At 39.4% G+C, this 26,699-nt stretch overlaps 1 protein-coding gene across 1 annotated transcript; it reads right to left on the minus strand.

Annotated features, from left to right (window-relative positions):
- Positions 1–20,214: 20,214 nt before the first annotated feature.
- Positions 20,215–21,151, minus strand: LOC125350011 (PRELI domain containing protein 3B-like). Its single transcript, XM_048344286.1, has one exon. It carries the CDS (start codon positions 21,119–21,121, stop codon positions 20,714–20,716), a length of 408 nt encoding a protein of 135 aa, XP_048200243.1. The 5' UTR covers positions 21,122–21,151; the 3' UTR covers positions 20,215–20,713.
- Positions 21,152–26,699: the final 5,548 nt, after the last annotated feature.

Here is a 26,699-nt window from a genome sequence, read left to right on the forward strand (position 1 = left end):
AGATATGACAAATTGTGCTGCGATGAACATTGTTGTGATGGTGGCTTTAGTGTGTTCTTGTTTGTGGTCTTTTGGAGAGATGCCCAAAAGTGGGGCTGCTGGGTCATATGGGAGTTCTATGTTTAGCCTTTTGAGGAATCTCCATACCTTTTGCCAGAGTGGCTGAACCAGCTTACATTCCCACCAAAAGTGAAATAGGGTTCCTTTTGACCATATCCCCTCCAACAATTGTTATTGTTAGTTTTCTTGACATAGGAAATTCTTACTGGGGTGAGATGGAATATCAATGTTGTTTTAATTTGCATTTCTTTCATGGCCAGTGTTGCAGAGGACTTTTTCATATGTCTCTTGGCCATTCTCATTTCCTCATCAGAGAAGTCTCTTTTTTAAGTCTTTAGCCCACTTGTTGAGGGGGTTATTGGTTCTTTGCAGTTTTGTTTTGGAGGAAGGTAATTTTTTTAGTTCTGCATATATTTTAGATATGAGGTCTTTGTCTGTTGTATGGCCAGTAAAGATCTTCTCCCAATCTGTGGGCTTTCTTTTTATCTTGCTATCCATGTCCTTTACCATGCAGAAGCTGTGCAGTTTGATGCAGTCCCATTTGTACATCTTTTCTTTGATTTGTAGCCTTTCTGGGTCTTTGTTAAGGAAGTTCTGTCCTGTGCCAAGGAGCCCAAGTATTTCTCCTACTCCTTCCTTTAGTATTTTCAGGGTACATGTTTTAATTGTGAGGTCTTTGATCCATTTGGAATTGATTTTGGTGCAGGGTGATATATAAGGATCTAGTTTTAGTTTGTTGCATGTGTTGAACCAGTTTTGCCAGCACCATTTGTCAAAGAGGTTATCTTTCTTCCAGACAATTTTTTAAGCTCCTTTATCAAAGATTAGGTAGGCGTAGTTCTGTGGGTTCATTTCTGGGTCTTCAATTCTGTTCCATTGGTCTTCAGGCTTGATACGGTGCCAATACCAAGCTGTTTTTATTACTATAGCTTTATAATACAGCTTGAAGTTTGGTATTGTAATTCCACCAGCACTTTTCTTTCTGCTTAGGGTTGTTTTTGCTATTTGTGTTCTTTTATTGTTCCATATGATTTTCTGGATTGCTTCCTCTATTTCATTAAAAAATGGTGTTGGGATATTAATGGGTAATGCATTGAATTTGAAGATAGCCCTTGGCCCTATTGCCATTTTGATTATATTAATCCTCCCAATCCAGGAGCATGGGAGGTTTTTCCATTTCCATAGTTCTGACTTAATTTCCTTTTTCAAGCTTTTAAAGTTCTCATCAAAGTGGTCTTTCACTTCTTTGGTTAAGGTTATTCCCAGGTATTTTATGTTTTGGGGGGCTATTGCAAAAGGAGTTGCTTTCCTGATTTCAGCCTCGGTCTTCGGTCGTTAACATAGAGAAAGGCCGTTGATTTTTGAAGGTTTATTTTATATCCTGCAACTTTGCCAAAGTTTTGGATCAGCTCTAGTAGCTGGGGGTAGAGTCTATGGGATTCTTTAGGTATAGGATCATGTCATCTGCGAAGAGAGAAAGTTTAACTTCATCTTTTCCTATTTGGATCCCCTTTATATTTTCTTCTTGCCTAATTGCTCCGGCTAGGAATTCTAGTACTATGTTGAAGAACAGGGGAGAGAGTGGACATCCCTGCCTTGTTCCTGATTTTTAAAGGGAATGGCTTTAGTTTTTCACCATTTAGAGTTATGCTAGCTGTTGGTGTGTCATAAACTGCCTTGAATATATTCAGGAATGTTCCCTGGAATCCCAGTTTTTCCAGGGCTTTTAGCATAAATGGGTGCTGGATTTTATCGAACGCTTTTTCCGCATCCAGAGATAAAACCATGTGGTTCTTTAGCTTGCTCCGGTTGATGTGGTGGATTACATTAATTGACTTGCATATATTAAACCAACTTTGCATCCCTGGGATGAATCCAGTTTGTTCGTGGTGTATGATTTTTTTGATGACCTGTTGAAGTCGATTGGCCAGAATTTTGTTGAGAATTTTTGCATCTATGTTCATCAGGGAGATTGGTCTGTAGTCCTCTTTCCGTGATGAGTCTCTGCCTGGTTTTGGGATGAGGGTTATACTGGCTTCATAAAATGAGTCTGGTAGTGAACCTTCTCTTTCAATTTCATTAAAGAGTTTGAGAAATATTGGTGTGAGTTCTGTTTTGAAGGCCTTGTAGAATTCTGCAGTGAATCTGTCTGGACCTGGGCTTTTCTTGGATGGGAGATCATTTATTGCCCTTTCTACTTCAATACTGGATATGGGTCTGTTTAGAAGGTTTAAATCTTCATGGTTAAGTTTGGGGATATCAATTTTTTTCTAGGAAATCATCCATTTCTTCCAAGTTCTCGAATTTGTTGGCATAAAGGTTTGCAAAATAGTCCCTTATAATTTTCTGAATTTCGGTTATTTCTGTGGTGATGTTACCTGTTTCATCTCTTATCTTGTTTATTTGAGTGTGCTGCCTTCATTTTTAAGATTTGAAAAAATTAAAAAGAAAATTTTTTTAAAAAAAGTTTAAAAAATGTTTGAAAAGAAAAAAAAAATGGAGTCCTCCTTGTTTGGGTGGTCTTTGCCCAGTCTCTGCTTTCCTTGCAATGGTCTGCAGTCTATTTTCCTGATTGGCTGGTTTGACTTGATTTCAGTATGCAAGGGGAGGATCTGTTCTGACCCTTCTTCCCTGTTGGTGCAATTCTGGGTCTCTGAGGTTCGCACAGCTTGCAGGTGGGCTTTGGCGTCCTCTGTAGATGGGGACGTGAGCAGTCTCAGGAACTGTGGCTACTCTGTCTGCTGTGGGGCCACTGCCTTTTATTCCTGGATTTGAATAGGCTGTGGACTCCGCAGGGCGGGGCGCCTCTGGCCTCTTTTGGTCAGCTGAGAGTTGCTTGCCTGGGGGAGGCGGACTCCTTGGCGGAGGTGGCTATGGAATGCAGCTCTGTTTTGGGCTGGGAATTGGGCTTCCTCTGTGATGGGACCGTTTAGCTGTCCCAGGAACTGTTTGTTCCTCCGTCTGGTGTTTCCCTGCCGCCGGTAGCTGCTCGCAGCTTTTGCTTTAAATTTAGAAAATCCGGCGGGCAGGACGAGAACCTCTGGCTAAGCTGCTGCCCAGGACATGCCTCCCACCTGGGCAGGGGGCGTTCTCATGGGCGGAGTTGGCTCTCACTGTTTGGTCCCTCCTGCCCTTTTCAAAGATGGTTACTTTGACCTCGCTTTCCCCAGCACCGCTTCAGTTCCAATCTGTTCTGTCCCTATGCTAGTGGCAAAGATGGCGCTTTGCTCTGGCGGTGGGGGAAGGGCTGCCTTCCAGAAGTTGCTCTGTGGGAGCAAGTGAGAATATCTTTTGTGGGGTACTCACGCTTTCTCTGCGATTTCAGGTCGTCTGTGCTCAGCCGCCATCTGGAGGATTTCTCCCTGGTCTACGCTGTGTGCTTTAGCCGCGCTGCGTGCAGTTGCTGTGCCAGTCGCTGTGCTGGTGCCAGCACTGGCGTGGTGGCGGGACGCAGCCCAGAGCTCAAATCTATGTTTTCAGACCAGCAAAGTTGATTTTTCCTTCCTGGCCAGAATCCCTGTACTGTTATAACTTACTTTGGCTGTCTTTCTAGGAGTAAAAAGTTCCTATGGGGTGAGAAAACTGCGATGTCGGAGGGAGCTCAGCTAGGGCTCTGCTGCTCCTCCGCCGTCTTCCCAGAAGTCCTCTTGCCAATGTCTTTAATTTCTACAGATATTTCATATGACTCATTAAGCCATGCTAAGTTTTAAGAAAAGCAGATCCTAGTTTTTGCTGAGAAAAATAATGGGCTCACACCAAGATACTAGATTAACGAAATAAAAACGAACATAGTCAGAATAGAATAGATACACAATTAGATTCAAACCTACTATTGTTTTCCTTTAAACATTTTTATCCAGAAGACATAGAATTTTAATTAGGCTCTGTGTTCCTTGAATACCTAAAGCTATCATCACTATGTTTTCTTTCTTTTTTTAAAATTTATTTATTTATTAAATTTTTTGTTAACAAGGTGTTGTGGAAAAGGGGTACATTTACATAATAGGGCAGAGTATGCATTTCTTGTGATATCTTACACCCTGTTTTTCTTTCCCTTCCCAAGATCAGGTAGATATGTATACATTACACAGTGTACCAAAAACATATACAGTAGCCACGTGGCCTACGCCAAAGGAAATTCACCTAGGACTTTAAATGTAACGTCAACAATAGAGTTTGCTTATCCTTGTCTTATATAATCATACGTACAGAGCATTTGAGCTATTGTGATACACTGAGGGGTCTATTTTTGACCTTTATATGTTGAGTAGTTGTTTGGTTTTAGTTACATAATGTAGGGTCACTGAGGCAAACCTGTGGGAAATACCATTTGACAAGAAGTTTTTGGTTTCTCAGACCTGGTCTCTAGTGTCTCCTCCTCCCCCCCACCTTAACAGGCATATATCAAGGAGATCATGCCCCTTTGTTTTCTGTGTTCTAGGCTGGTCTCACTCAACATTATTTGTTCAAGCCCTGGCCATTTCCCTGTGAATACCAATATTTCACCATTTCTAATCGCTATGTAGTATTCCATTGTGTATAGGTACCACATTTTTTAGACCCATTCTTCTGTGGAGGGGCATCTGGGTTTTTTCCATATTTTGGCTATTGTGAATTGTGCAGCGATAAACATGGAAGTGCAGATGTTTTTTTGATATCTTGGGACCTGTTGTTCAGGATAGATGCCTAGGAGTGGTATGGCTGGCTCATAGGGTAGCTCTATGTTGAGCTTTTTGAGAAACCTCCATACTGTTCTTCAAAATGGTTGTATTAATTTGCACTCCCACCAACAATGGAGAAGGGTTCCTCTTTCCCCACACCCCCTCCTGCATTTGTTATTGCCTGAGTTCAGAGTATAGGCCATACTAACTGGAGTGAGGTGGTATCTCAGGGTTGTTTTTACTTGCATTTCCTTTACTGCCAGGGATGTTGAACATTTCCTCATATGTTTCTTTGCCATTTTTATCTCTTGTGAAGTCTCTCTTTAGCTTCTTTGCCCATTTCATAATTGGTTTACTGGGCTTGGAGGGGATTAGTTTTTGAGTTCTCTGTAGATGATGGATATTAGGCCTTTGTTTGTTGCTGTGCTGGTAAAGATCCTTTCCCATATGGTTAGCTATCTTTCTAGTTTGGTGGCTCGGTCTTTACCTATGCAGAAACTTTTAATTTTGTAGTAGTCCCATTTCTCGACTATCTCCCCTATCTGTTGTGCCCCTGGGATTCTATTCAGGAAGTTCCTTCCTGTGCCTATAAGTTCTAGCATCTTTCCTACTCTGTCCTTCAGTAGTTTCAAGAATTCAGGTCTGATGTTGAGGTCCTTGATCCATTTTGAGTTGATCTTTGTGCATGGTGATAGACAAGGGTCTACTTTGAGTTTTCTACATATGGCTGCCCAGTTTTCCCAGCAACAGTAGTTGAAGAAGCTGTGTTTTTTCCATTGTATGTCTTTAGCTCCTTTGTCGAATATCAGCTGACTGTAAGCATTCAGTTTTATTTCTGGGTCTTCAATTCTATTCCATTGGTCTTCAGGTCTGTTTTTATACCAATACCAGGCTGTTTTTGTTCTGATGGCTGTATAATAGAGCTTGAAGTCTGGTATTGTGATACGTCCTGCACTGCTTTTTTTGCCTAGAATTGCTTTGGCTATTCTAGGTCTTTTGCTGTTCCATGTGAATTTATGGGTTGCTTTCTCTATTTCAGTGAAGAATGTAGCTGGGATCTTGTTGGGGATTCCATTGAATTTGTATAACAGTTTGGGCAATATGGCCATTTTCACTCTATTGATTCTGCCTACCCATGAGCATGGGAGGTCTTTCCATCTCCTTGTGTCCTCTTTGATTTCCCTTTTTCGATTTTTATAGTTCTCATTAAATAAGTCTTTCACATCTTTGGTTATGTTGATCCCTAGGTAATTTATTCTTTTTTTAGCTATTGTAAATGGTATTATTTCCATAGTTACCTTTTCTGCTTGCACATTGCTGGTGCACAGAAAAGCCTCTGACTTTTGTGGATTGATTTTGTATCCTGCTACTTTGCCAAAATGCTTATTAGGTATAGGAGTTTGGGGACTGAGTTTTATGGGTCCTTCAGATATAAGATCATGTCATCTGTGAATAGGGATCATTTAATTTCTTCTTTGCCTATGTGGATCCCTTTGATGTCCTCCTCTTGCCTTATTGCTATGGTTAGGGATTCCAGCACTATGTTGAAAAGAAGTGGGGAGAGTGGGCATCCTTGTCTTGTTCCTGAGTTCAGGAGGAATGGTTTTAGTTTCTCCCCCCTTAATATGATATTAGCAGTTGGTCTGTTGTATATGGCTTTTATTGTTTTAAGGAGTGTGCCATCTATTCCTGTGCTCTCCAGAGCTTTTAACAAGTATGGATGTTGTATTTTGTCAAAGGTATTTTGGGCATTGAATGAGGTAACAGTGTGATTCTTGATTTTAGTTCTGTTTATGTGGTGAATTACATTAATATGTTGAACCATCCTTGTGTCTGTGGGATGAAGCCTACTTGGTCATGTTGTGTAATTTTCTTGATCAGTTTCTGGATCTTGTTAGCTAATATTTTATTGAGGAGCTTTGCGTCTGTGTTCATTAGTGGTATTGGTCTGTAGTTCTCTTTTTTGTTGGGTCTTTGCCTGGTTTGTGGATGAGTATAATATTAGCTTCATAGAATGAGTTTGGGATTTTTCCCTCTATTTCTATTTTGCGCAATAGTTTGAAGAGTATTGGTATTAGCTCCTCACAAAAGGTTTTATAGAATTCATTAGTCTGTCCATCTGGGCCTGGGCTTTTCTTTGTTGGGAGGCTCTTGATTACCCCCTGTATCTCGCTGTAAGTTATTGGTTTATTTAGTTGATTTATTTCTTCTTGATTCCCTTTGGGCAGTTTATACTTCTCTAAAAATTGATCCGTTTCTGTTTTAGTGAGTAGAGGTTCTGGAAATAGTTCCTTATCATTGTTTGAATATTGTGTGTATTTGTTGTAATTTTTCCAGTGGAGTCCCTGATATTACAGATATGAGTCTCTTCTTTTTTTGTAAGTCTTGCGAGGGGTCTGTCAATTTTATTTATTTTTTTCAAAGAACCAGCTTTTAGTTTTATTTATTTGTTGAATGGTGTTTCTATTTTCAATCATATGTATCTCTTCTTTAATCTTTGTGATCTCTCTCCTCCTAGTCATTTTAGATTCGATTATGTCTTGTTTCTCCACATGTTTTAGTTTCATCGTGAGGTTATTCACCTGCTCTGCTTCCATTCTTTTAATGTGAGTGCTGAGGACATTGATCTTGCTCCTCAGCACTGCCTTAGCTGTATCCCATAGGTTTCTTTGTGATGTATTTTCATTGTCATTGTGGCTTTTGAGTTTGTTAATTTTATCCTTAATTTGGTCTGTGACCCAAGTGTTAGATAAAAGTGAGAGGTTTAGTCCCCAAGTATTTGTATAGCCTCTGTGGTATCCTTTGTTACTGAGGGTTACCTTTATTCCACTGTGGTCAGATATAATACAGAGATGATGTCAATACTTTTGTATTTGCTGAGGTTCTTTGTGTGGGCTATGACACGATCTATTTTGGAGTATGTTCCATGGGCTGCTGAGACGAATGTGTATTGGGTCTCTGTAGGGAGAAAGACTGTGCATATCTACCAGATCCATTTGGGATATGGTGTTACTTAGGTCTTCAGCTCCCTTGCTAATCCTCTCCGTGTTGGATCTGTCTCTTGGAGAGAGTGGAGTATTAAAGTATTCCACTATGATTGTGTTTGTGTCTATCTTGTTCTGTAGTTCTGTGAGAATTTGCTTGACATATGTAGGGCCTCTTTTGTTCGGTGAGTATACATTTATCTCCATGATGTCTTGATTTTGGATTTGTCCTTGTTTTAAGATGTAGTGCCATTCTTTGTCTTTCTGAGTTGATTTTAATGAGAAGTACAGCTGGTCTGAAATCAGGATCGCTACTCCTGCTGTTTTGGTAGGTGCGTTTGCTTGGAAGATCTTGCTCTATTCTTTCATTCAGAGCCTGTTTTTGTCCCTTGCTGTAAGATGGGTCTCTTGAAGACAACAGAAAGCAACTTTTTGTTAATGGGTCTACTTGGTCAGGCTGCTCCTCTTTATAGGAGGGTTTATACCATATATATTCAAAGATATCATGGATAAGAGTGTTTTTTTCCCTTCCATTTTCCTGTTAGGCTGTTTTTCTTCTCCCTTTTTTCTTGTCTTTATTGAGCTGCTCTTCCTGTTGGGCTCTGGCTATTGTAGTTTCTTTCTGTTTCTGTCTGGGGGTCCTGTATATTTTCTGTTGGGTGGGGTTCCCTTCTTAGAATTTGTTGTAAGGCTGGTTTTTTTATTCACATACTCCTTTAGATCCTCTTTGCTATGGAAAGATCTGGATTTTCCCTCACCTGCCACGCCAGCCGGCAGTGAAAAAGAATCCTGAATGAGGGGGACGAGGATTAAAGAAAAGGAAAAATACAAGACAAGAGAAAAAAGACAAGAGGCAAAGATGGGGTACGGGAGGTCTGCATCTTGAGATTGAAACTCAAGACTGCAGCACCGTTTATTCTTAACATCCAGCTTTTATGCAGTTTGGGAACCAGGGAATGGCATAGGGTTACCAAAGTTTAAGAAAATAAGAAAGCTTTTAGGTCGGTAAATAACAGGAGGCAATAAAACAATACAAGGCTGAGTGGTAAACATAAACCAGGTGCCTATGGACACAGTAAAACATCTTGGTAAGTGCTGGCTGTCAATTAAGCCAAATCTTACCGCATTCCTTGTGATAATAGCACAGCCAGAGGTCAGGATGAGCTTAGCTGCTAGCTCGGCTCCCGACACCCTCAAAGGTGAATTCTAGTTTGGCTGGATATCTAATTCTGGGTTGGCCATTTTTGGCCTGGAGGACTTGGATTGTGTTCCTCCACTCTCTTCGTGTGTTGTAGCTTTGTGTGGAGAGGTCTGCTGTGATTCCGATCCTTTTTCCATTGTAATACAACTCTTTGTTCGTTTTGGCTGCATTCAAAATTTGCTCTTTATTCTTGAGATCTGAAGTTTTGATTATTAGGTGTCTGGGTAAGGATTTTCTAGGGTCTGTTCTGCCAGGTGTCCTATAGGTTTCTGTTACTTGGGTGAGGTCCCTTGTGAGATTGGGGAAGTTTTCTGCAATAACTCTATTGAAAATATGTTGTAGCCCTCTGCTCTGGTACTCCCCTCCTTCATCTAGTCCAGTTATATGCAGGTTATATCTCTTGTCTTTGTCCACTAGCTTCTGGATTAGTCTGCCCTGGAGTTTAACCGTTTCTTGGAGTGTGGTAATTTTCTGGTCCTTATCAGCTGCGTCGTCGCCCAAAAGAGAGATTAGAGATTCGATATGGTCAATACTTTGTGATGTGGCTTCGAGTGTGGTGTTTATGGATGACAGGGAGCTGTTTATGGTTGCCCGATCAGCTCTCATCATGGAGATTTCTTCTTTTAAAGAGTTGTATTTTGAATCTATTTTTTCTCATGCATTTCGTTTCTCAGGACATTAAGGTCTTCTTTAATAGAGAAGTGCACTGTATCCATTTTTGCTTCCATTTTTTCTTGATTTCCTGTAGATTTTTTTGAGACTTCCGTTCTAAGTTCTTGTATCTGTTTTCTGAATTAAGTCCTGAGACTTTCGATCATTTCTTCTATCTTATTCTCATTTGATTTTTTATTCTCTATCTCCTCTTCAGTCGTACTACTTTTTGGAGCTGGCGAGTTGGCTTGACCTTTCACTAAATTTGTAATATTTCTTTGTGATTTGCACATCTGGAGATCTGTAGGTGGCAACTTTGGCTTGGCTTTGTACTGGTTCCTGCTGGTCCTTTAGTGGAGACTTATGTGTGTCCTGGCTCTGGGTTTGAGTTTGGCTGTTGAATCTTACTGCCCAGTGGGTGAGCATGACCGTCTCAGTTGTTGCCGAGGTGGTCACCCTCACTGCACTTTGGGGTGGGTAGTTTCTGTGTCTTTCTCTGCAGGACTGTGCTCTGACGCTGTGTTGTGCTGACCCTAGTGTGCCCCTGATGGGGGTTTGTGGGTCGCTGATTCAGCGTGGCATGGAGACTTTTCTCTTCTTTGATTCTTTTCCCACTATGTACCATGGGCAAAAGAGCTCACCTCTCAGATTGAGAATTGCCGCTGAGAGGCAGCTCTCCCACCTGTGCAGAGTGCTCCTGTCGGAGCAGGTGTTGCTGTTGAGGGATGGCCTGCACACCTGTGTGGAGCGTGCTTGTGCCCTCTCGCAAGTCTGCCATGGGGGGTGGTATGCGTGGACCCGAACAGGTTCAAGTATCTGGGCTTGGGTTGGTACCCACAGACTCTCTGTGCTTTCCCTGGGGTGGGGGTGTGTGTGCTCGGGCCCAGGTGTCCCTGCTGGGCTGGTATTGCACACCAGCAAGCCTGTGACTGTTGTTCAAAAAGTCCATGTGGACCAGGGCACCTCATGTGGTTTTCCAAGGCCTATCAGTCCCCGGGCCCCTGCTGAGTGGGGGGGCGGGGCTGGTGTGGACAAATTCAGGCTTCCCAGCTGGGGCTTTGGGGATGCCTGTCTAAGGTGTTTCCCGGTCACTTTGTTGGGTCCTGCTCTGCCTCTGCTAGCTCCTGTGTCTTCCCAGAGGTTATAGGGTCCTACAGCCTCAAGATATGGGGTTCCTTTGTTCCCTCGGGGTAGGGAGGGGGAGGGAGGGAGCTCTAGCTTCTTTATAGGGTTTGAGTCTCTGATAGAACTGGTCTCCCTTTCGGGGGGGGGGGACAATGGGGAACTGACTGGTCCTGGATGTTGTGTGTCCCGCACTACTGTGGGCTTTTCGGGGCTGGGGTGCTGGGGTGTGGCAATTGGTCATTTGGTGGTGGTGGTCCCGGCTCTCCCCGTCCAGCTCTCCCTGTCTGCGTTGTGCACTTCCCCTACTGTTGTTGTCTGTTCCCGGCCGTTTGGTCCCATGCCTCTGGTCCCGCACTGCTGCCTGTCTCGGTCTGCGCTCCAACTAGGGCCAGTGGAGCTCCTGCTATCTGGACTCTGCACTCCTGGCATGACTTTTTGGCTGTTGCTTCTCTGGTTGCTGATGGTCTGTGGTCCTATTTACTGGTGCCAGGTCCCCTTTCCCAGCCTGGCCCTATTTGGGCCGGAGTTGGCCGTGGTGGTGGTGGGGGGGTTAACCCCGGAGATTTTCTGGCTCTGTGCAGTTATAGGCTCTTCTTTTTTTGTTCTTTTTGTTTCCTGTGTTTCTCTGTTGCTTCTAGTTGTTGGGTTTGATGGACTCTTGATGGGGTGTTGGGTGTTGGAGTTCCCAGCTCACTATTCGGTTGGAGTGAGTTGGGGTGCCTTTCTATTGTGATGGCTCCATCTTCCTCCCTCCACTATATTTTCTTTAAAGTCATATATATATATATATATATATGTTAACACTCAAAGGCTGATTCTTTAATAAAATAAATAGAATTACATAAACTATTTTAGGTTATTCATGTCATAACACAATATTTTTGAAGCAGTCCAGACTGCTTGAAGATTCATTGTCAAGAATAGGTTGAACATGAATTTGGACAATAAGAGTAACATACTAAAGAATTAAATACTAATTCCATGGTCATTGAAGTCTAGTCTGGTCACTGCTGATTTTTTTTTTCATTTCTTTATTGTCAAAGTGCTGTACAGAGGGGTTACAGTTTCATATTTTAGGCTGTGCATACATTTATTATCCAACTTATTTCCTACTTCACCCCCCTATCTTCCTCCCTCCCCATTCCCCTCCCCCTAATGAGTTGTGCATTTGGTTTATACCATATAGTTTATTTAAAATTGTTGTTGTTGTATTGGTTTGTCTTTTTATCCTTTGTCTCTCGATTGTGGTATTCCCTTTGCTTTCCCTCCACAAGCTATTTGCTGGTAAATGTATTCTGAATTTAAATATAGGCCAGTCATTCTTCCTTCACTACTGGATTACCAAATGTAGTCATTTCATGAAAACTAGTTTCATTTTGAGTAATAGTTTTGGAGATTCCGGTCCACAGTTGGGTGATGGCATTACCATTGGGCTGTACCGAGGCAGAGACTGTGTGAGAAGTATGTGGCAGAAATTTCTAACTCACTTCATGAACCAGATGCTGTTGGGCTTTAAATTGCCAGGCTTCACTCCATCCCTTCCCATCCACGTGGGGAGGGGTGCTGGGCTTATCTATCTCTTTTTTCCGGGATCCATACTCACTCTCTCATGTCCCCCCTGGCCCGTAGCGATTAGACGCGGGAGCGGGGACCCGGATTAGCCTCGGTTCGCGTGTGGGTGCGTGACCCCCATACTCGCCAGCCCAAGGAAGACACGAGCGTGTGAGGTCTCGGAGACCATCTCTGGGATGATTCTGATTTATTCAAATGAGAAGCCACAAAGATATACCCCAAAGGCGGGCACAAGAGAGGGAGAACAGGGCTGGGAATATGGCCTAGTGGCAAGAGTGCTTGCCTCCTACACATGAAGCTCTCAGTTCGATTCCCCAGCACCACATATATGGAAAATGGCCAGAAGGGGCACTGTGGCTCGGGTGGCAGAGTGTTAGCCTTCAGCGGGAAGAAGCCAGGGACAGTGCTCAGGCCCTGAGTCCAAGGCCCAGGAATGGCCAAAAAAAAAAAAAAAGAGAGAGAGAGAGAGGGAGAACAGATTGGCCACGAGAACTGTCCATCAAATTATGTCAGGGGACCTCCCTTGTGGGCGGAGGACCAGCCCCCCAAGGATTGGGTTTCTGGGGTCCCCTCCGCCATTGCACACGTGCTTGCCCCTGGAGGCTGAGGGCCTCTCTTCCTGTCAAAGGAGGAAGGGGAGGGGACAGGCCAAGCCAGCTGTGGCCTTTTAAAGGCACAGCTGACCCAAACAAGATGCAAAAAAGAGGGAGGGTGGGCCAGTGTCTTAAAGAACCTTTTATGGATACATTAACAATGGTGGAAAGAGCTACAACAAGGTCTTACCTCATGAAGATAATACCACTTACCAGCCACACCATCCTGGAGATCTTTACTTTAGGGTCTCTAGAGAGCATTCAACAACTAAAATATAGCAGAATATAGAAAAAAATCTCTATTCATTAAAAGGGGGAAAAAAGAACAAAACTAAGGTCTGAAAATACATGTCCAGAAAAGGAATTCCAATAGTCTGGATTTTAAAAAATATTTACTACCTATAATTTGATTATTGTAAGTTTCACAATTTAAGTGTTGCTCACAATTTGTACCAATTTCTTTGCTATTAGTCTACTGTTACATTTGATACATGGTTCTAGGAATTAGTGCATAAATATGCTTATTAGTAAATAAAGGAATGCATGAGAAAAAGTATAAATAAATAGCAGACTGATTACTAAAACATTTTTACCACTTTTCTACAAATATAATATTTTAGCATCAAGTATTTTTTGAGAATTTTCTAACAAAGCTTCAAGTCCTAATATATTCCAGTATAAATTTTTCAAAACTCAGAATTTTGTTTCCTAGTTGCTTCTATGATTACTGACATTTTCAAGAAGTTGGAAAGCATACTTTATGTCTATAGCTTTTAAGATTAGTGTTAATTCTTTACACTGGCTCTCTTTCTTAAGTGACAATTGGTTGTGAAATCAATCACCCTCCCTTGGTATGGTAATATCTGGAATGCTACAGCCTACTGCACTTTAAAACTGCAATCTGCTTAAGCTTACAAAAGAAACCGTGATTGAAATGCATTTTCTTAGTTAAATATCAAACTGCCAGTTGAAAGGGAAATAGTAGAGACATCTGTGTAGAGTGATAATTTACTCCTTTAGTAAAGTCACAAGTCACCACTCATACATACTAACAAATGTATTGCCATCAACACAATGAAGTAAACATGCAGGTTTATTTTTGCTATTTGTAAGGTTCAGTTTATGTTATTTTATCTTGATAAGTTATTATTCTTTGCTTAATTATAGATATATTCTGGTATCATCTCTTTTTTCTAATACATATCCCTTGCTTAGACATCTGGGGATTAATTTAAAATTTCTGCAAATAGATGATGGACTGAACAAGAAAGTAGTCTGCTGAAGAAATGGAAATGACTTTCAAGTAGACTGAATCCATTGAAAATGCCATGAGTAGTTACAAAAAAGGGTAGAACACAGCACTGTGTTTTAAGAAAAAGATATATGAGGGGCTGGGAGTATGGCCTAGTGGCAAGAGTGCTTGCCTCCTACACATGAAGTTCTCAGTTCGATTCCTCAGCACCACATATATGTAAAACGGCCAGAGGGGGCGCTGTGGCTCAAGTGGCAGAGTGCAAGAAGCGGCCAGGGACAGTGCTCAGGCCCTGAGTCCAAGGCCCAGGACTGGCCAAAAAAAAAAAAAAAAAGATATATGAGGAGACAAAAAATAAGTTTATTTCTTTGAAAATCTATACCTACTCTGACAGCTGTAGCACAAATAGACAAAATGTCTACTAGTCTAAGAAATGGTAAGCAAACAATATAATGGAAAATATTCACTCATTCTACATTTTACTTGAATGCTAATCAATATTGAGCTTGCCTTTCAAATCTGTCCAATATCATTGTTTCCCCCAAGTTATGCCTATGGTACTAGAAGTAAATAGGGTAGGGGACAGAATTTCCAGTAAGTTATTTTTGAAGCGAAATGCTAAACAGTACAAATAATTCACTATGATGCCATAAACAGATGGTTTGGGCTATCAGGCTCATAGTTTAAATTTTTCCGGCAGTATATATCAGCTGACAAGCCTGGATGCCTTAGCAGTAATCCAAACCCTCTTTCTTCTTAAATATGCAAGAATTAGTTGAGCAAGGAAACCACCCAAAATACACATCCTTGAGTTTTGTTTTCAAGGCTTTCACCTTGCTACTAAAAGAAAACTTCTGGGAGAACTAAGCACTAGAGGATTTGCATGTTACAGTTGTAGTGTTTCCTGGTCTGGCTACTTAAAGAGGTCATTCAGCTCAGGAACAGATTTATTTGTGGAGGCTGTTCCTCTTCGTAAATGGCTTCACTGTGAGTATTAACATGACTATTTTTCCTGGTGATTTTCCTGTCTCTGATTTCAGTGCCTTACATAGAGAGTTCAAAGGCTAACAGAAATGAATGTCCCTGCGGAAGGTACAGAGTTTAGAAGACACTGAGCAGACAGGCAAGCATGGTTGTAACTAAAGGAACACACTGGAGTTTCTCGCTGCATATCTCATAGTAAAAATTCAGACTGTGATCTCTGAATAGCCATGCAAATCCTTCTTAAGTAGCCAGACCGGGAAATACTACAACTCTAATATGCAAATCCCCTGGTGATTAGTTCTCCTGGAAAGATATTTTCTTTTAGTTGCAAGGCCAAGTAATAGAAAAAAATATATTTATTTCATGGACCTGTTATGAAAATTCAGTAAAATATTGTTTACAAACCATCTAGCAAATACAGCAGACTCAATTTTTTCTTGACTCTCTATGTGTTATTTTCTTTTTCACAAACATAAAACTAACTCAAAATTGGGTTTAGGAGAGCAAATAAAACTTCATATAAATGATCTTGTTATTTAGTCATTAATGTTTTTTTGGTTAATATTTCAAGTATACCATATCTATTAGTCATTTTTGAAATATAACCTTACCTGAGAAATGTTTGGTATTGTTTTACTTTAGAGAGTAGATGTAATTTGGAGCTGATCAATTTTCATGTTAGCATATTGCTAAGGCTGATGACCTTGAAAAGTGTTTTAAAGCATAACTAGCAAAAGTATATTCTGTGACCCCTATCACCAAAGCAATAAAAATAATTATACATGGACTTTTTTATGTAATATGAATAATTTTGCTAAAAATGCTAAGCTGCTGTCTAATTGTACCTAGTATCTGGCAAGCATACACAGATTATTCTCACCTAATTCTCTGACAAGAGCAATAGAGCCAGTTATCACTTTACAAAGCAAAGAAGAATCTCCATAATTCAGATCTTTAGAATTGTTCCATTGAGTGAAGAATTATCATATTAGCTTTTGAAGAAATAATACAAATCACCACCTTCATATTTACATATGAGAAATAAAATTATAGATGTTACAATATAGTTCAGTCTATAATGTCTTGAAGTAAGTAGATATTTAATGAAGCTTCAAGGCTAAGCATTTAGCTCAGCATTAAAGAACTTGCCATGCAGGTGGGAGTCTGTGGGCACAATCCTCAGAACTAATGTTTATGTACATAAATACTTGGACCTTTCAAAATATAACATACATTTGTTTTCAGAGCACCATGCTTAATTATTAAGCATAATTACAAAGGTATTTATATTTCTAGGGGGACAGTAGCCTAGGAAGGAAGAAAGGTGTTAATTATTCCTAAAATGTTCTTTTTGATGACTCAATGGCTCAGATAATAGCACCAGGAATTTTGTCATATTAAGTGTATTTTGACTAAGACTGACTTGTATGCATAGCCCCAAGAGGGAAAAATGTCTCAGAAAATATAATGAACAAACCACACGTAAGTACAGTATTTCTTTTTTGCAAAGACTGATCCTGTTTATAATGCTGTGGTTGAAAGATGTTTAAGTTACTTTCCTATTTTACTGGTACATCAAAACATAAAAATTTCTCTTTACCATTTAGAGTAATGTGATGTTTAATACATTTGTTCCATTCTGTAATGTTTCAATCAGATGATAAGTACCTATGTCCTGGAACATGGAACACTTCTTATATTGAGCACTTTTAATGTTTATTTTCCAGTTTTTTTTGAACATACATTTATTGCTCTTTTTAATTGCCATCCTACTGGGCAATAGAACATCAGACATTTCCAAACTCTTTAACTATAACTTAGTTACTTTTCCTTTCTATCCTACCCTCTTCACTCCTCAGCCTCATATGACTGCCATGCTACTTTCAACATTCATATGATCAGCTTTCTGATTCTCCATCTAAATGCGGCACTTCTCTTTCTCTGCATGACTTCTTTAATTTGACAGTGATCTTTAATGTCATCCAGAGTGACAAAACTGACAGTGGTGCAATCATTTTTTATCACTATACCAGAAATTTCTGATGTTTTTTGTGTTCCACAGTCCTGGGATTTATTTTCTTCCACCATTAGGCCATAGCAACACATTGATTCCTAGACTAGCATGACAAAACACTAAACATAGAATTCTATTTTCATCATTTTTATCTTCACATTCCCAAAAATTTCTCTGTAGTCCATTACACACTTTGTTTCTCTTTTATATTAATTTATTTGGAACACTAAGGTATTCTGTAAATGAATGTTACGGCGTTACCAGTTAACCTTCCTTTTGGATATGTTTTTGGGATTCTACTTTGTTGAATATAATTACTGTTAGAGAAGTATCAGGAATATAAAATATTGTGTTTGAGCTTTCTTGCTTCCTTTTAATCCTGCCAAATAAAGGTCAGTTAAAGGACCTGGTCAATTCACTATTTCCAAATTTGTACCTGATAGAATGGATATTTTCCTGAGGAGCTCTTTTGCAGCTTAGTATGTACATTGAGAGTGGAAAAGCAAATGATCAAAAACCTTCTGGGGCTCAGTGTCATTTGCTATTATAACTATATGTACCAGAAAAGGAAATTTGAGCATAAACTTTAGAAACAAAGCAAACCTTCTTGGGGAAATGTTGCAGTCATACTTAAAATTTCTCTATCCAACATTTCTAATTACCATTAGTAATTATTTTCACACATTAGATAATACTAAGTGAAATTATTGTTTCAGGATTCTATTTCCTATGAGAAAAGTAACTTAAAATAGATTTCTAATAACAAGACAGTGGGATTACTTTAATCTTTTTTTAACTATTCACATGTGCATATACTTAAATGCATATATTTAGAATATTATCCAGGATCCAGTGGCTCACACCTGTAATCCTATCTATTCAGGAGGCTAAGATCTGAAAGAGGCGCTGTATCTCAGTGTGTTAGAGTACTGACTTGAGCGAAAAAGCTCAGGGACAGAGAGAGCAGGCCCTGAGTTCATACCCTATGATAAAAAAAAAAGAAGAAAAGAAATGAAAAAGAAAATTTCATGATATCTAAGAAAATTTAACACTAAAATTTAGTTTTAACAATATTTTAGGATCCAAATGATCCTGATGATGTGATTAAATGTAAATTTTGGTATATATGTTCAATATGGAAATTGTAACCACTGTTAATAAATAATGAAATCTTCATCTCAAAAATTCCCATTATGAAGTTTATTTCTTGCATAATCAAAATCCAGGAGTAAACATGAGAAATGGCATGTTCTACTTAGGAACTTTGTTGCATTCTCTGCCATCTTTAATACATACACCTCAAGGTCCATCTAGGTATTGACATTGACCAGTTCACAGAGAAAGAAGATCATGAAGATCAAATAGGATATCTTTGTAGCCCAGGCTTGGCAGTCATGTACCTCATCTGTGACACATGCATCACATCATATGCACATTCTATTGGTTACAGATCAATTATGCAACACTTTCTGTAGAGGCAGATTGGGAAATACAGTCAAAGAAAGAAATAATAGAATAGCAGTATTGGTGAATAACTATCCAGTGTATTTTGTTGCATCTTAATTCCATGAATATCCCATTGGTTGCTAATGTTTTATCTTCATACATAAATTTTGAGCACATGGATACAGTAAAAAACCATACTTCTAATGTTATATATACCTGAATAAAAGCCAATTTCTGTAAAACAAATCTAATGTAGTAAAAGATTATCATTGTATGTTTTAAGAGATCACTAATAATGAGATAAATATTTATTCTAAGCAGTGATTCATTTATAATACAGCTTTCAAGGTAGTGAAAGGTATGAGGCTGTGATTTAACTCATTGACTAGGAATCTTTGCACTTCTTTGATTATCCCTTCCCAGTGCAGCCACATATGTTACTCATAGTACACACTTGTAACCTGTCTAATAAATTCTCCAAATATTTTCTTTTTGAGGCATTTCTCCAGTTAAATAGCTATGTGGTTATTCAGTTACTGGAAGCGTATGACAAAAGCTCAATTTCCTGATAGACAGGATACACATTTCAGCTAAGAGTCAAAATTTCCTGATGAGTCATACTGAGTCTAGTTTACCTTGACATTCTTCTTGTATTGCTACGTCCCAGCTCCTCTCCAGCTTCCCTGACGTCCTATGAGAACTAGTAAATATATCACACAAAATCTTTTATTTCATTTTCTGTTTCTAGGAAATCTAATTAAATATGTACAATGTCATTGAAAGCCTTTTTAAAAATGTTCCTGGCAGCCCAAGACACATTTGATACATGTAGAGAAGCTGCAAAGACTGTGCATTTGTGTTTTTGAAAATATGTCACATCACCTATTTAGGAATCAGCTTTTTCTTTTGCATCACTGAGAGCCTTTATGTATCTTTATACTCATCGGGAGCACATATGAGAAAGATAGAAAATAATATTAATGAAAAGAAAAAAGCTGAAAGGAAGAAAGAAAGTATTCCAAGTTAACCTGAGATCAATACCAGAGTTAAATATATCTGATGTTCCGGTAGAAAAAAAATAAAACCTGTGCATTCTGCAAATGATTGTAACCTTCTCAAGGCTAGCTTATTTAAAGAAAATTTGAAAAATATATATGATGGCAGAAATTTAAATCTACATTGAATAAAAGCAAAAACATAAAGATATTAAACTTTTCTAAATTAATATAATATATATGTTTTGTAATAAAACATTATGGTAGAAATTGATAAATAAATATGTAATTACATATACAAAATTCAAATAATAACAATATTGAAGAGACAAATTCTTTTTTTTTCTGTTTTAAGAGTGCTGCAAACTAAGGCAAGGACTTTTTATTTTTTTCAGTTAATAGAACCAGCTCACGACACAGCATGCTAAATCATAAAGTACAAGGCCAAGGAAGGCAATACCTTTACTAAGTTACAACACTTTGGCAAATCAATACAGTACTCTTGAATACAATAAAGTAATGTTGTTAGGGCCATATTACTTTAGTGCTAATTTTCACTCCAAAAATATCATTTAAATACCAAACCAGAAGACTGTGGTTTTTAGCAGAGCATGTTACTTTATATAAATGAATGTCTTTTGAACTAGAGTTTCTCCTTTTGTGCTGTCAGTGGTTGGCGCGGGAGGCTATGGGCATCTCCGGACGGCAAGGCTCTGCTCTGGGCTCGGTCTGGTGCCGGGATGAGATCCGATGTCTGAAAACCTGTAGAATCTCTTTAAGATGAGTCCAAGTGTCAAGACCAGACACTCAAACAGAAAGACTTACATCTCCCCCTAAATTCTGGAACCCTCAAAATCAAGGCCGTCATTTCAAGTCACCTCACCTCAGTGATCTCCTGTCATTTAGAAGCCCTGCGTTTCTTTGGATCAGGTCACACAGCCTTTACTCCGTCCAGCTCATTGAAAAAAGTTCTGCCTAAAATAGTTGTTTTTTAAATAACAAATAAATATGCGGCCATCTTGGAGAGCCTCGGGCCGCGACGCCATGGGAGAGGCTTGCTGTCATTTCTCCGAGAAGGCCACTGCTGCCATTGGGGTCCTCACGCTTCCTCTCGCCGAGGCGGCCAACTCTTCGATCTCGGCATTTAGCTTGTGTATTACCCACTCCATGGCTTCTCAGCCCTTGTTAGCATTGGAGGAGATGGTGCTAGGCATAAGCCCCTCCAGGTAACTGCTGTGGCTCACCACCTTCGCAGTGATTATGGCTTCTTGAGTCAAAATGGTTTTGTCTGGGTCCTGAGGATGTGGTTTGTATACGAGTCTCTCGTCTATGGAAACCATGTTTGTAAATGAAATATTGGTGGACTTGAGCTCCATCGTTTTCTCCACAGGGTCAACTACGGAATGTTCGTGCAAGTACATCTTCGTTCTTGCTGCACCGATCAGAGACTTCACAATGGAAGGCAGTCCCCACTCGGTGCTGAGGAGCCGGTGGCTGTGCAGCTTCCTTGAGGAGTCCACGTGCCGGGCCAGCACGTCCATGCCCACCACTCTCGGGTTCATGGGGTTGGGGTACTTCTGCATGGCAGCTGTTGTCACGGCTTCCCACGGGTGACCAAAAGGAGCGCTGGGCAAAACAGGCGACCGGTTGTTGGGGTTAGAGGAGGCGCAGCCACTCGTGGCCGAGGTTCTTCCGTCCGTGCGGGACCGCAGCCTGGGAGCTCCGCACCCCGGGCGAGGACGAGGCCGCCGGGAGCGCCGGCTCAGGGCCCGGGCCGGGCTCGGCTCGGCTCCCTGGGTCACCCCGGCCGGGACCCCGGGGGGGGGCCCTGGGGGCGGCGGCCACCCGCGCCGGAAGTGAAAAGAAAAATTCCTACTTTTACAATTGTGACACTGGGAACCAACATAGAGTAATTACGAACATGACAATATGCTGAAGAAATGTATCTGTGTTCACATACTGTGTTCTTCAAAAATGCCTATGCTCTAATCTCTGTGAATGCTACTATAAACATAAAAGAGAATTGTGCCATTGAGAATAAGGCACAACTATAAAAAATAAAGGGAATATTTTTAAAATAAGTGTAGAAGTTTTAAGAATCAAGAGAACCAATATATACTGAAAACATACTACTTGAATGTATTAAATATTTCATGTTACCATGTGCAGACCAGTTACCACTTAACTGAGAATTAGCTTTTGAAGTATATACTATAGAACATCCATAGAACGCATCAAAAAGAGAAAAAAAGAAGCAGGCAGTATTAATGTTAAGAAAATTAAAAATAGATAAAATATTAAAATAAAGTTAAAAGACAATGTTAAAAGAAGATAAGATATTCAAAATTTCTATAGTGAATTTTAAATTGAAATAAAATAATGATGCCAAGATAATATTTCAATAGCTAATGGGTAATAATTTTAGAGAACTGAGAAATGTCAGTGTTTAAAATGAATGATCTAAAAGTGCTAAGTAAATAAAAATGTATATGTCTGTGGTATACAAATATTCACATGTATACAGTGATACAAGAGTGCTCAATGTCACATTATTTTTAGCAGCAAAATGGAAGCTTAAAATGGTATTAACAGAAGTGCAATCATTTTGCTGTGAAATAATTTTCCCCATTCAATTAAAAAGGGATATCCTTGCACAGGAATGAAAATATAGTTTAAAATATACTATACGCTATAAGAGCCCATTGCATTTCATAATCATTTATTCAAAGTTGGCATAATATCCACTCATTGGAAGGATAGAGAATTCAAAATTTTAAAACAAATAACACTTAAACAAAAGAGGACATCAAGTTTTCTCTGCCTTTAAAGAATTATAAAAAAAATATTACTTTTATTTTAAAATGCTTTTCTCTCTAATGAACCATTTGGGAAACGCCCTAGTGAGCCATATGATTTACCGTTACCTAAAAAAATTATGGCAGACCAGTATCATTGAATTTTACCTCCTCCTGCATCTTGTGGTCATAATTACTTTTGCATAGTAAATGTGTCTTAAAAACCTTCTAATGACTCCTCGGAAGTTTAACACTGTCATGATTGACATGCCAAAGTGAACTGAGGAGTTGCATTGAAATCTACATAATTTCAAGTGAGTGTATCCAAATAGTTACTTTATAAATGAAAGACTATAGTATATAATCTAGAACACATGCTAATTTTAATCAAATCTGAATTTTAAAAATAATACTGAGAATTGGAAATAAATTCGCATATGTTTTAACACATTCTTATTTCAAAGATAAATACAATTCTAATCTATCACTATCCAAATCCATTGCTTTTCATAAACTGTGCATAAGTACAGAAGTTGCATGTACTGGAAAGATCATGGAAGAGGATGAAAAGTTAGGTGTAGGTATGTGTGCATGAACACAAACAAACATACACAATATGCTCCAACTTTTAAAAATAAGCAATAAAATTTATACGGGGCTGGGGATATGGCCTAGTGGCAACAGTGCTTGCCTTCTATATGTGAGGCCCTGGGTTCGATTCCCCAGCACCACATATACAGAAAATGGCCAGAAGTGGCGCTGCGGTTCAAGTGGCAGAGTGCTAGCCTTGAGCAAGAAGAAGCCAGGGACAGTGCTCAGGCCCTGAGTCCAAGCCCCAGGACTGGCCCAAAAAAAAAAAAAAATTATAATATTTTTTGTTTCACAGGTGGCTTTTTTGACGATTTTCAGTCCTGAAACATTCAATCCTTCAATCAGATAAAATAATTTGAATGTTCCCTAAACCCTGAGATAATCAAGATTGCATGATGCTTGATTAGTTATTGTTACAAAGAAAAGGAAAATTGAAAATAAATATTTACAAATTATAGTTAAGGTGCAATCATTCTGATAAAGTTCATTTTTCTCAAGAAGAGAGGAAATAATCACCTCATTATTGACAGCCTCTTTTGATATAACACAATAAAAATTAAATACTAATCTACTGAGATCTTGATTTACTCATCTGTGAGTTTACAATGTTACCCACAGTAAAAGGAGACCCTACAAAACCTTGTATATTAAGGTGTTTTTTTAAGATTCTCATTCTGAAGGAGATGACTAAAGTAAATTTCAAATGGAACTGAGAGCTTACTAGAGTCTTTGTAACATTTTATATACCCAACCAAATAACTTTATAATGTTATATAAAATCAACAGAATAAGTTAGATGTATGAACAAATTAATGATAAAAGGTCAACTATTGTGTCTATTTTTTTTTCAAATTTCATTATCAAACTGATGTACAGAGAGGTTACAGTTTCATACATTAGGCATTGGATACATTTCTCTTACTGTTTCTTACCTTGTCCCTCATACCCCCCTTCTACCTCCCCTTTCCCTTCCCCCAACCCCTCCCCCAGAGGTGTTCAGTTCACTTACACCAAACAGTTTTGCAAGTATTCTTTTGTAGTTGTTTGTCTTTTTTTACCCCATGTCTCTCAATTTTGGTATTCCCATTCGATTTCCTGCATCCAATACCAGTATACACGGTTTCCAATATACTCAGATAAGATTACAGAGATAGTGTAGGTACAACCACAGGAAGGTGATATAAGAACATCCTCAATAATAGAAGCTACATATAACACATGGGACGTTGAAAGTAGTTACAACAGTGATATAACAATTGTTTCCATAACATGGAGTTCATTTCACTTAGCATCATCTTAGGTGTTCATAAGGGTATAGCTGTTGGGCCTTGTGATGCTCTGCTATGACTTGCCTAAACCTGTACTAATTATTCCCAATAAGGAAGGCCATAGAGTCCATGTTTCTTTGGGTCTGGCTCACTTCACTTAGTATAACTTTTTCCAAGTCCTTCCATTTCCTTACAAATGGGACAATGTCATTCTTTCTGATAGAGGCATAAAATTCCATTGTGTGTATGTACCACATTTTTCTGATCCATTCGTCTACTGAGGGGCATCTGGGTTGGTTCCAGATTCTCGCTATGACAAATTGTGCTGCGATGAACATTGTTGTGCTGGTGGCATTACTGTGATTTTGTTTGTGGTCTTTTGGATAGATACCCAAAAGTGGGGCTGCTGGCTCATAGGGGAGTTCTATATTTAGCCTTCTGAGGAATCTCCATACTGCTTGCCAGAGTGGCTGAACCAGTGTACATTCCCACCAACAATGAAGTAGGGTTCCCTTTTGGCCACATCCCCTCCAACAATTGTTATTGTTAGTTTTCTTGACATATGACATTCTTACTGGGGTGAGATGGAATCTCAATGTTGTTTTGATTTGCACTTGTTTTATGGCCAGTGATGTAGAGCATTTTTTCATATGTCTCTTGGCCATTCTCATTTCCTCATGAGAGAAGTCTCTTTGTAACTCTTTAGCCCACTTTATGAGGGGGCTATTGGTTCTTTGTGGTTTTGTTTTGGAAGAAGGTAATTTTTTTAGATCTGCATATATTTTAGTTATGAGGCCTTTTTCTGTTGAATGTCCAGTAAAGATCTTCTCCCAGTCTGTGGGCTTTCTGTTTATCTTGCGAGCTATGTCCTTTCCCGTGCAGAAGCTCTGCAGTTTGATGCAGTCCCATTTGTCCAACCTTTCTTTGATTTGTAGCCTTTCTGTGTCTTTGTTAAGGAAGTTCTGTCCTGCGCCAAGGAGCCCAAGTGTTTCTCCTACTCCTTCCTTTAGTGTTTTCAGGGTGTCTGTTTTGATTTCTAGGTCTTTAATCCATTTAGAATTGATTTTGGTGCAGGGTGATATATAAGGATCTAGTTTTAGTTTGTTGCATGTGTTGAGCCAGTTTTGCCAGCACCACTTGTTAAAGAGGCTATCTGTCTTCCATAATATTGTTTTAGCTCCTTTATCAAAGATTAAGTAGGCGTAGTTCTGTGGGTTCATTTCTGGGTCTTCAATTCTGTTCCATTGGTCTTCAGGCCTGTTCTGGTGCCAATACCAAGCTGTTTTTATTACTATAGCTTTATAATACAGCTTGAAGTTGGGTATTGTAATTCCTCCAGCGCTGTTCTTTCTGCTTAGGAGTGTTTTTGCTATTCTAGATCTTTTATTGTTCCATATGAATTTATGGATTGCTTCCTCTATTTCATTAAAAAATGGTGTTGGGATATTAATGGGTATTGCATTGAATTTGTAGATAGCCTTTGGCAATATTGCCATTTTGATTATATTAATCCTCCCAATCCAGGAGCATGGGATGTTTGTCCATTTCCTTAGTTCTGACTTAATTTCATTTTTCAAGGTTTTAAAGTTCTCCTCAAAGAGGTCTTTCACTTCTTTGGTTAAGGTTATTCCTAGGTATTTTATGTTTTGGGGGGCTATTGCAAAAGGAGTTGCTTTCCTGATTTCAGCCTTGGCCTTCGGGTCGTTAGCATAGAGAAAGGCCATTGATTTTTGAAGGTATATTTTATATCCTGAAACGTTGCCAAAGTTTTGGATCAGCTCTAGTAACTTGGGGGTAGAGTCTATGGGATTCTTTAGGTATAGGATCATGTCATCTGTGAAAAGAGAGAGTTTAACTTCATCTTTACCTACTTGGATCCCCTTTATATTTTCTTCTTGCCTGATTGCTCTGGCTAGGAATTCTAGTACTATGTTGAAGAGCAGGGGAGAGAGTGGACATCCCTGCCTTGTTCCTGATTTTAAAGTGAATGGCTTTAGTTTTTTCCCATTTAGAGTTATACTTGCTGTTGGTTTGTCATAAACTGCCTTGAATATATTCAGGAATGTTCCCTGGAATCCCAGTTTTTCCAGGGCTTTTAGCATAAATGGGTGCTGGATTTTATCGAACGCTTTTTCCGCATCCAGAGATAAAACCATGTGGTTCTTTACCTTGCTCCGGTTGATGTTGTGGATTACATTAATTGACTTGCATATATTAAACCAACTTTGCATCCCTGGGATGAATCCAGTTTGATCGTGGTGTATGATTTTTTTGATGACCTTTTGAAGGTTATTGGCCAGAATTTTGTTGAGAATTTTTGCGTCTATGTTCATCAGGGAGATCGGTCTGTAGTCCTCTTTCCGTGATGAGTCTGCCTGGTTTTGAGATGAGGGTTATACTGGCTTCATAGAATGAGTCTGGTAGTGAACGTTCTCTTTCAATTTCATTGAAGAGTTTGAGAAATATTGGTGTGAGTTCTGTTTTGAAGGCCTTGTAGAATTCTGCTG

The sequence above is a fragment of the Perognathus longimembris genome, chromosome 4 (assembly GCF_023159225.1).
Source record: "Perognathus longimembris pacificus isolate PPM17 chromosome 4, ASM2315922v1, whole genome shotgun sequence".
Taxonomy (NCBI): Eukaryota; Metazoa; Chordata; class Mammalia; order Rodentia; family Heteromyidae; genus Perognathus; species Perognathus longimembris.

Coding starts and splice junctions, on each gene's coding strand:
- LOC125350011 (XM_048344286.1), bottom strand. CDS start 21,121: ATGCAGAAGTACCCCAACCCCATGAACCCGAGAGTGGTGGGCATGGAC.